At 42.3% G+C, this 11,379-nt stretch overlaps 1 protein-coding gene across 1 annotated transcript; it reads right to left on the bottom strand.

Moving 5' to 3' along the window:
• Window positions 1-539: 539 nt before the first annotated feature.
• Faslg (Fas ligand) lies at window positions 540-7,254 on the bottom strand. Its single transcript, XM_055624700.1, has 4 exons — window positions 6,913-7,254; window positions 6,072-6,117; window positions 1,896-1,952; window positions 540-934 (listed from the first exon to the last, which is right to left on the bottom strand). The coding sequence occupies exons 1-4, from the start codon at window positions 7,252-7,254 to the stop codon at window positions 540-542; spliced, it is 840 nt and encodes a 279-aa protein (XP_055480675.1).
• Between the last annotated feature and the right edge of the window lie 4,125 nt (window positions 7,255-11,379).

Raw genomic sequence — 11,379 nt, 5'->3', positions numbered from 1 at the left:
CTCTGTTAGCATAAAAGTTTGGCTCAGAAAACATAAGTTAAAAGTAAAGATGCTGCCAATGGGATACTGGCTACTTTCAGTCTCTAGCTTATCAGTTCAAACCTAGCCTCCTTTCGCATCTCTTGTATATTCATATCACAACTATGTGCCTAGAAGATGATCTCTTGTGAGGTAGCAAGTAGATCCACCCTGGAAGGTGAGTTTAAAGGTATCCTCTTCAATGGCTAACATGCTCTTGGTCATTTAATACCAGACAGTTCCTTCTCTGTGCCTCTGTGTTGTCAGATGGCAGCCCAAAGCTTTATGTTCCTTAGTCACAGTCTTCCTCCCATATGGCTCATGATGGAGGCATTATGGACCACTCCATAGACGTCTGGGAAATGAAGGATAGTGGACCTGTTGGACCTTGTGATCATGAGGTCTTTGCAGCTCATGTAGTCTCAACTAATCTCAACTGGTATTAGGAAGACTCTCATGTAAGACAATATTTCCAGTGCCCGTGATAAGAAATAATAAATCATTTTAAAGTGCTTTTTCTTTTAAAGCTTATATAAGCCAAAAAAAGTCTTCGATTCCTCAAAATTAATCATAGAGAGATGAGAGACATTGACATATAAATGGTCAGCACTGGTAAGATTGAATATTGCCCCCAGGTAGCTGCTGTGGGCCCATATCTGGCCAGTAGCACAGTAGTTCAAATTCTTCTCCTCCATTAGCACCAGATCCCCGGGATACTTAGAGTTCCTCATGTAGACCTTGTGGTTTAGGGGCTGGCTGTTGCAAGACTGACCACGGAAGTATACTTTGGAATATACAAAGTACAACCCAGCATCACTGATCAGAAGGCCACCTTTCTTATATTTCACTCCCGAGATCAGAGCCATTCCATACGTGTCTTCCCATTCCAGAGAGGCGGACCTTGAGTTGGGGTTTCCTGTAATAAAGCAGAGGGGAGATTTCAGCCAGAAAGTATCACACATCTGACAAGCTAAGCTTTCGAGGCAGAACTGTGGAGCCTTCCTTAACAAAAGTTCGATCCAGAACGACAGCTGAGGAGTCAAAACATGACCCAGAACTGAGTTTTTTCAAGACCTTTGTCAAATTGCCCACATTGTATCATTTTAATCATCCATGTGATCGGGCCTATGATGAATCTCAGGGAAGATTATCAGGATAATTTCATCTTTCGGGAATAAACATTTTATGCTCTAAACTAGTTTCAACACGGCTGAGCTTGGGGAATCCCCCCGTTAAGAAAAGGACTTCTTGAGTTCTACATCTGGGCAAAGTTACATGATTATGTGGCCCACCTCCTCATTAGTTTGGATTCCTTGAGCTCTTATTTTGGGCTAATCACCTTCCCTTTTAGTCACACAGTGTTATCGACCTACACACAGCAAGTACTCAGTAAGTGTCCATGGACCCAGGTGAACTTTTCTACAGTCTCCAAGTGATTGCAGGAAACATGATATACCTCTCTTGTGATATTTACCTACATTTTTCATGTTTATCTTTTTTATGGCGGTGTCCAGACCATATTGTGCTAAGCCACTTCTCCATTTCATAATCATAGGCTGAAAGCCCACAAATGTCTCTTTTTACTCAAAATAGTGCATCATTCACCGTCTGGGGCACCTCTTGGACCTATGTCACAAGTCTCCTTGCAGATTTTGGCATGTTTGGGAAGAGTACATTTTTATGGGCAAGATCAAACCATGCACAACTCCATGGCATTAGGTTCTGTCAGAGTCATGAGATTCAAGAGATAAACATGGTCTCGGGTGGTAAATACAGTTGTCAGTAATACTTTCCAAGAATCTGCAGTGGAAATTGAGCAGTTGGTCCCTAATTTTCCAAAGGTTTTCTGTGCCCACCCACTCTTTCCAGATACAAACCTGTTAAGTGGGCCACACACCTCGGCTCTTTTTTTTCAGAGGGTGGACTGGGGTGGCCTGCATAAGAGAGACATAAAAAACACATGATGGAAATTTTTATTATTAAAATTATCAACTGCTATCTTGGTGAGACTCCAGATTCCATCATTTAAATGCAAGATTTTTAGAGCATGAGAAAAGATCTAGTACACATCCATCAAGAAAAATCTAAACTGAGGGATTCATAAGAGTCTGTATTTAAAAAAAAAAAAAACAGTTAAAAAGACGAGTAGAAGGAGACAGATGCATACATAAATTACTTTACAATAAAATACAGGGAACACAAACACTTGCACAAAGCTGTCATTTCAGTTACTCCATTTAGAACTTCCCTTGGGCCCTTTAGATTGAGATTACCGCCCTAATTAAAACTGGCAAAAAGATATTGGGAGCTGACTGGCTATAATGGATGTGCTGTACGCCCCAGGCAGACTGTTAATCTAGGGTCTGTCTACTCTGATTCTGATGACTGATAAATGTCTAGCAAAGACTACTGATTCGGCTCCTGGCCACCATTCCACACTCTATTCTCAGACTAATTGTATTAAGATTTCCTCACAGATCGGGAGGTTGTCCACAATTTTACTCCATCGTGTCACCTTAGTCTCAGTTCCTCAATAGAAGGTACCAGCCTCATTTCTACTCCATCACATCAAACACTGGTACACAGGTCCTGTGACCTGTCTTTCCCTGCTCCTGGGCCTCTGCTCATTTGAACCCTAAAATGTTTGCCTTTCTGGATTGTTCTGGCTCCTCCTTGCTGGGACAGCTGTTAAAAAAAAATGTCTTTACTTTCTTCTTGTTCAGGAAAACAGAACCTCATGGGAATAAGCACTATGATCTACACTAGTCCTAACACTGCTTGGGCTTTGGGAGCCTACCCACCAAGTCTTTCCTAATGGCACTTCGCTATATGGTAAAGTCACAACAGCACTTAGCCTTGCTTAGCATAGCGTCAGTAAATTAAATTGAAGTAATTAAAATTGAAATAAGATATATATTTTTTCAATAAACACCATTTCTCTAACTTCAAATATTTCAGCTAAGGTAGAAATCTATCACTGAGCTTCCTGAATTCAGCTAATTAATGCTTTCAAAAAGTGTCTACAGGAAGAGACTTGTCCCCAAGCCTGAGGTGGACAAGTCCCTTCCTATAGATATTTTGTGTGTGTGGATACAACATACACTGATTGTGACAATAGCCCAGTTTACTGAGAACATTGTCTAAACCATCATGCCCTCTCTAGCACCTAGGATGAGCCACCTTTAAGGAAGCGTGAGTGAGCAGGATAGACAAGACTGGACCTTTTATACACCATAAATGATGATGCAAGCAGCTGGCCTGGCATCCTGCCATGCACTAACAGGAAATGGAGCAGAGAACCACACACTGTTTATCTTTATATTCCTCATACAGTCTAGTATAACGTTATTCTCATAAAATGTGCTTCTATAAATATGCAGAGTTTCTAGAACTATCTAGAAATACGAGGAATGACTTTTTCCTGCCTTGGGCTCTTTGCATGGGCAATGTGGACTGTCCTCCTCAAGAGGGTTCTGATCTATCCCCGTGCAAGAGCAGAAACCACTTTATAAAGGGCTTTCCCAGACCACTCTGCATGGTATCATTCTTAGCACAGTTTGAAACTGTATTGTTGGCTTGTTGGTGTTCATCTTCTCCACTATGTTGTAAGCTCCATGAGAAAAGGCATCTATCTTTACCTCTCATTCTCAATCACCAACCAAGACTCAGCCTTGGCCATAGGAGGTTCTCTAAAAACCTTGTATATAAACAAAATATCCAATTAGCTAACCATGGGGAAGGTAGCAGGATAAGAAGAAATAGAGCTGAGTATATGGCTGAGTGAGAAAAGGCACTTGCTGCCAAGCCTGAGGATCTGAGTTTGATCCCCGGAACCCACAGGTAGAAGAAAAGAACCAGTTCTTACAAGTTGTTCTCTGACCTATACACACATACATGTACATGTGTGTATGTAAACACACAATAAAATAAATGTTTGAAAAGTATTTTAAATGGAAGAAAAAAATCTATAGTATCTCCCTACAAAGAAAACCCCAAAAAATTACTATGTTGGTTTGTTCTTTTCTTAGAAGTTAAAAATATGTACATGTACTTCATAATGAGTATTAAACTAAAAATGACCTTTGATAACTTATCTGTTTATTTAACAATATAACATGCACAATATTCTTTAAAAGTCCTAGCAGGTGGTTTTAGTTGCTGTTCATGACGTTCTTTTACTAATGTGTCACAGTATGTGCAACTCATCTCTTTTTCTGAGGATTAAGTTAATTCCAAATTGTTGCTTTATAAGAAAGTGTTGAAATTATATATGTATATGCAATTATATACACATATATATTCATATATATGTATATATACAGACATATGTACAGACATGTCTGTATGTATACATATGTATGAATATGTCTGTATATATATTACCTCCAACTCTTCTACTGAGAGAATCTTCTAGTGATGAGATTGATGAGATATTTCAAGCCCTTGCTATAAACTTTCCTAGTGTTCTTCATGATGCTTACAGCAATTTCCAAGCATGCTGGATGAAACTTGTGCCAAATATGGTCTATTTTTTTCCCTCACGTATTGGATAATCTTTGTTTTTTTTTATTTTTGTGAATGTGATAGAAGAAATAAAATGCCCTTTTCTTTAACCCAGCCCCCCTTAACAGTAAGGTTACAAGTTTGACTTTCTTGTGACAATTTATCAATTTCTGGCCATCTTCGTTGAAATAAAGAAGGTAACTACTGGGGTAGGTAGACCTGACTCATCTGTTCATTTGACTTTTATTCACTGAAATGACTCCATAGAGTGGGTGAAGAAGTGTGATAAACATCTGTTTCACAAGCCACACTCCACTGATTTACAAAGTGATTTAGAAATCCTGAGAGGTTTCGTTTTTCTAACCAGTTATTTCCACTGTCCTTGTGTGATCAGGGCTTCCTGGTACTTAGAGACTTGACTGCAGAGCTGAAAACCAGTGCACACCATGGTGACCCCTGTGAGAGCTTGTATCCTCAGGCCAGAGCTGACTGGTCACTTTCTGAGAGCAGAGCCAGCCCTCCTCTTTATGGATGCCACTGCTGCCTTTAGGCTTCCTTCAGAGTTATTAGGACGAGGCGTCAACTATTGCCTTTGCAAAGGCCACCTGCTTTTCACTTCTCATTTCAGGGCCATTATGTTTCTCAATGAATCAGAAAGCCCTACAGGTAACAAGGCCTCCAGGGGATTGTTCTCCCAGTCCCAGTTTCATACCAGGAGGCTTGGGCATTGAACCTGATTGGTCTAGTATTTTGTATTTCTTCTGAAAAAATGGGGTAGATGGACCACAATTTCTACAGGTTCCTTCCCAACTCAAACAAAATCTAAAACTTCATGAACATGACTCCAAGACAAACAAAGCATATCCTGAAATCTCTGTTGAGTCTTCCAAAACACACCCCAAATTTTATGTTCAACATAGTCATCTTCCTCTTATCCTAGATTTTAATATGTGTCTGTGTGGAGAAGGGTGCTGTACCATCAAAAGCATCCTCTGTGGGAAAGGTATTCAGGTCTGTGAACGAAGGCGAAAGTCCTCCCCAAGCTTCTTATGATCCCAGAAGAAATACATTAATGTAAAAACATTTGTTTACTTCTTCAAATTGTTGTATCTCATAAAATATTTAAAAACTAAAGCTCAATTCTTGAGTAGAAGAGAGGACATCCTCAGAACTATTTGAGTCTGCCTCTACTCCCCTTCTGTTCCAAGGATTCACAGCCACCGTAATGTGAGATAGGACCAAGTTGCCCAAGGAAGGGGCCAAGAGAAAAGGTCCATGATTATATGTGTGTCTCTTTCCAAAGTCATGACCAAATTCACTTGAGTTATGCGCAGGGTTCATTCAGATACACTGCTGCTAAGCAATAAACCACACTCAGTATTTTCACATCGTTTTCAGAACCGGACTGAACAGAGAGTCAAAGTTCTTCCGGACTCTTGCCTACGAACTTAAGCCCAGGACTGGAACAGAATCCCAGGCATCCTCCTGGGATTGAGGATCACTTTGAGGACTACTTTGGGGAGCTCAAAAGACAACATAAAAGCACTTACCTATTTGCTTTTCGAAAGGTGATACTTTAAGGCTTTGGTTGGTGAACTAGTGAAAGAGAAAAAGAGTCATACAATAAATGGTGACTTCCTTAAGCCAGGAGACAGAAGTCGCATCAGTGTGTGCAAAGATAACTCAAGTACTTCAGACCCAGGCCTGACTCAGACTTCGGCCACATAATTGGAGTAGTACTAAGATTTCTAAGTATTTTCAAAGAGATTTAGTTTACACTTTGAAACAAGATTCAACACTGATTTTCTTCCTCGAATTGCTAAATATGAAAGAGTAGGAAGCTCAAACAACACTCTTGACAACAGAGAGTGGAGTAATTATTTGCCTTGCATTCTCTAGAAGATGAAAAATATTCCCTTTGAGCAGTGTTCTCAAACTTCTTAAAGGCTGTGACCCCTTAAGAGTTCTTCATGTCGTGGTGACGTCCATCTATAGAATTATTTCGTTGCTACTTCATAACTGTAACTTTGCTACTGCTACAAATCCCAATGTGAATATCTGATGTGCAGGATATTTGACAGGTGACCCCCTGTAAAAAAAACCGTTTGACACCCCTCCTTCCCACAAGGGGTCGTGACCCACAGGTTGAGAACCACTGCCTTTGAGGGACTGAGCCTGTGTCTCCAACTATAAAATAGAGACTATAGCAACCCTTTCCCCAAACAGAGGGGATTAAAAGGATCTTTGCCATTAAAAACAAAACAACAACAAAAACAGCTCATTGCAACACAGTGGCCCGCATGGAGCACAGCAGGCCCCGAACCCGTGCAGTGCAGCAGACTCGTGTTACACGCGGGGACTTGGGGTTATAAATCCACGTGCCAGGCTTACCTCACGGAGCTCTGCCAGCTCCTTCTGCAGATGGAAGAGCTGATACATTCCTAACGCCAATCCAACCAGAGCCACCATAACCATGAAAAAGATCACCGGTAGCCACAGTTCTGTGTTGTGGTTCTTCTTCTTCTGTAGAGGGGGTAGTAGTGGCAGTGGGGGTGGGGGTGGTTGTGATGGAGGTGGTAGTGGTGGCGGAGGTGGCGGTGGTCTCCTTTGGTCTGGCCTTTCAGGTACAGAGGATGGACAGGTTAAAACTGACTCTGGAGTAGCCCAAGGAGAAGTGGCACTGTTGTCCACCCAGTAGATTTGTGGACTTGGGTAATTCACAGGCTGCTGCATGGCACCCAACCCCAGGAAAGCGTTTCTGTTTCTCTCAATCTGGCGGAGACTGGAGTGTCGTGTCGCGGACGGGACTCCTGACGCTGACTGCTTCAGAGAAGGTACGTGGGTCTCTTTTATAGAGTTTCCACAGTCAAGGGAAACACCTCTTTCCTGTGTTCTCTTTCTTTGCTGCTCTGTGAGACACCCACTCACGTTGCATCTGAAGCTGAGAAGCCTCAAAAAGCTCACAGCAGTCCCGGGAAGTTTCCGCCCACAAATTTCTGACGAACGAACGTCTTCGAAGTTCCAATTGGCGTTCCTGTGCGAGGCAATCAGGTTTACCTGCCTGAGGTCCCAGTCACTAAGTTAGTCACTGGATACACCTTGAGGACCTTAGCTATTCTGCAGCTGCAAGGAGTGCCCCATAGGGTGTGTCCTGCAAGGCCTGTTGGTGCTGAGGCACTGGGAAAGGACCATGGAGTTTGGCTAGGGAACTTACCTCCAGGTCTGAGCTTTTGCACGGGGAATCTAATCCCCTGTTGCTGCCCCATCCTTCTCTACCTACCTCAGCCTTGTATATCACCATCATTTCATAACTGAGAGGGTAAATGCCGCCCCACCCATTCCACAGATTAGATCAGAGGTTGCAAACCACGAGCCCTTGTGTCCTGTGGTACCAGAGGATTGTTTTCCTATCAACAATGGCTTTTCTTCCATTAATTGCTCACTTTCAAAACTGAGCTCACACATACTAAAAATACGTGCTTCTATTCGACAACAGAAGATTAGCCATCCCCTGACCATCTCTGAACTCTAGGCAGCTGCCACCAGGAATGCGCTGCAGGTGTTCCAAGCTGCCTGCCCCCACTGCGCCTCCTATATCCGTTTTCCTTGAGGAAGAGGCCTTCCTGCTCTGTAATCATTTATCTTCGCAATCCCTGTTATGGCCACCAGATGAAACTTGAGGTGCCCAATTCAGAAGAGTTTGAGATGAGCAATTACTATGCTTTTTTATTTATTTATTTTTTGAATTTTATTTTTTTCTTATCAGTTACATTTTATTAACTCTATATCCCAGCCGTGTCCCGATCCCTCATTCCCTCCCAGTCCCTCCCTCCCTCCCTCATCTCCACCGTGCCCCTTTCCAAGTCCACTGATAGGGGGGACCTCCTCCCCATTCATCTGATCCTGTTTTATCAGGTATCTTCAGGACTGGCTGCAAAGCTCTCCTCTGTGGCCTAACAGGACTGCTCCTCCCTTGGGAGGTGGGGAGGCCAAAGAGCCAGTCATTGAGTTCCTGTTAGAAATAGTCCTTGTTCCCCTCACTATGGGAAACCAATTGGTTACTGAGCTACCACAGGCTACATCTGAGCAGAGGTTCTAGGTTATATCCATACATGGTCCTTGGTTGAATGTCAGTCTCAGAAAAGACCCTGTGCCCAGATATATTTGGTCCTTGTGGAGCTCCTATCCTTTCCCCATCAGACTAACTCCCCTTCTTTCTTATGCTTTTTTATAGTAAGTGTGCCTTCACCATCACACAGGACACACTAAAACTTTATTCAACATTTGCAGCAGATATAACTATATATCTTAGGCCTTTCTAAAACTGGCCACATACACAGCATTTATGTCTAACAACAGCTAAGAATTCATCCTCAGTTCCCATCATTTTCCCATTTTATTTCCCATATAAATTCCATTCGTTCCTATATTCCACCTGTTTGGCAATCTCTACCTTTTTAAATGTTCTTAGTTTTTATTTCATGCTTTGGGATTTCTGGGATGATCACCCTACCTCTCTCACCTATGGCAAACCAACACCTAAAGTGTTATTTTCCTGCTATTGTCATGCTGCCCCACCCCAGCTGCTAATTCAACCTGTTTCTCCTGACATCACTCTACTGGCATTCTCCTGATCCTCTTTTCTCTTGCCCCCGGTCATCGGGTCTTTTTTTTTTTTTTTTTTCACCTGAGACACATTTCTTATCTTCCCCTTATATTCACTATGACTGCTATCTGTATATCAGATTAGGCTCTCCTTGCTTTTCTACCTCAGACTCCCAGCTTTCTTCAGTAATCACCATTCTGTATTTTCACATCTGTCTTTGCCCTTCTTCTTTTGATTCGTTTTTTGATAGAAGAATCAGAATATTCAACCCCTACTGCCCTCCAATCACAGAGGGAGAGTCTTAGCTGAAAGAGACAAGAGAGAAACTTCCATAACCTGGGTTGAAATTTGGTAGTGACATCCAGCAGTAATGGCACTATTACTGGAAAGAGCAAGAAAGAATAAACACTCCTATGAACAGTCACAGGGACCCAATTGAATTGGTACCAAAACCTTATTAATGAAAAGAAATCATCATTCCAAGCAGAACTTATCTCTGTAGCTACTGAAGGAAATACTAATGTAAGAGCCGCAGGCTGGTGACTCCCCCATCTTGGAACTTCAAGCTGAGTTCTTTCAACCTCCTACTTCTATGATTCCAGGGAATCAGCAGTAAAGTTGACTTCAATAGACTACAGCCAGAACTCCAGAGGTGACTCAGCGGCTCTAGAGAAGGTGATATATACTTAGCCAAGGAACCTGCTATTTGCCTCAGGGAGCCTAAGGAAGCCCTCTAAGGCAAGCTTCAAGCAGACAGATCAGACAGGAAGCTCTCAAATGTGAGCAAAGACCACAGTACAGGCCAAGTTTGAGTTTCTTTGTTTATTTATAATGAATACTGCTTACTGCAACATAGTAGCTGAATGACTAGCACTTGCCTGTGCTTTAAACTGGATAGGTTTAGTCTTCAAAAAAGAAAGAGGGTTTGGTAAGTTTTTTCCTGATGGGAAGGAGAAATATCAAGTGTAACTTGTTTCTTAACACAGCAGACTGAAGGGCGATGTCAACAGGCTGCAGGGACAGCAGCACTGGGTAGAAATTATTCTCCAGCCCTTTATACCATATGCAACTGTATCATTGTGATCTCAGAACTATTTGCTTTCCTTCCATGGCCCATGGATATCAGTCAGGGCTGGTCAGGAAAATGTAAGTAACTAGAAGTATGAGGAGTAATGGAAGACTTAATACAATGTAAGGATTTTTTTTTTTAAAGTTACGAAGGCCAATTTTTAAAACATTTAAAAGATAGAACTCTTGTTACAACAAAAAAAAAAAATCCAGTTCCTAACAGCATTGCGACCGGTGATGGTTAGGGGGCCCTCAAGACTGTAGGAAAACACCCAAAGGCTTCTGCTGTGCTCACCCGTTGTTCCAGGAACTTCTGTGAAGAGCAGCTACTTCTCCTTTCCATCTTCTAACCCTTACTCAGCTGGCACTTCCCAGTGAACTCTCATCAGGATCCTACCCATAATGGAGACTAGGAATAACCGTAATCTCTAGGCTCTACCTTCCTGGAGGCGGAGGCAGTAGAAAGAAGGGGACAGAACTGAGTATTAACAAATTGTGTGTTGTGCTTTGTGTTTACTTATTCATCATCGCCGAATTCATTAAGTAGGTCCTGGCTGATGAGTGAAGGCAAGAGAGTCCCAGGTCAGGAACAGGACCTCTCAGTAAGAAATGAGATTCTCCTGCCACCTTAGCTGGGAATGCTATGTGCTCCTCTCGCCAAGGGCACTGTAGATGCTAGGAGTTGGCTAGCAGTCTTACTATGGGAACATGATTACACTGCATCTCCCTTCCACTAAGGTGGGTCATATGAATCTTTATATTGCTAATTTCTGTAAATTTGAATACGGTTTTGCACCATTTCAAATGGTGTACCGGCGGCTTCCTGTTGGCCTTAGGATAAAATATGAACTCTCTATATTTATTTGAACTTCTTTACTTCCAAGGTCCTGAAGTAACTATGCTGTAGCGACACCACAAGTTGACAGCTGAGCCAAACTTACAGCCTAGAGAGGGTCTAATGTGAGGATGATCATGAGAACATTAAGGCCAATTCATAAGCAATGAAGAGTCTAGTACCTATGGAGCAGTAAGGAAGAGACTCAGGGTGTGAGGCACACGTCACAAATACCTATTAAGGCTGGAAATAGGTGGGTCTTGTGGGCGCCTGTTTTTGAGACAGTGCCTCATGTACCCCAGGCTGGCCTCAAACCCACTCTATACACAGACATCAATAACTTGAACTC

This window comes from Psammomys obesus, unplaced genomic scaffold (genome assembly GCF_907164565.1).
Source record: "Psammomys obesus unplaced genomic scaffold, mPsaObe1.curated_primary_1811, whole genome shotgun sequence".
In the NCBI taxonomy this organism is placed as follows: domain Eukaryota; kingdom Metazoa; phylum Chordata; class Mammalia; order Rodentia; family Muridae; genus Psammomys; species Psammomys obesus.
Note: the sequence above shows the minus strand (reverse complement) of the source record. Positions and strands in the feature narration are given on the sequence as shown.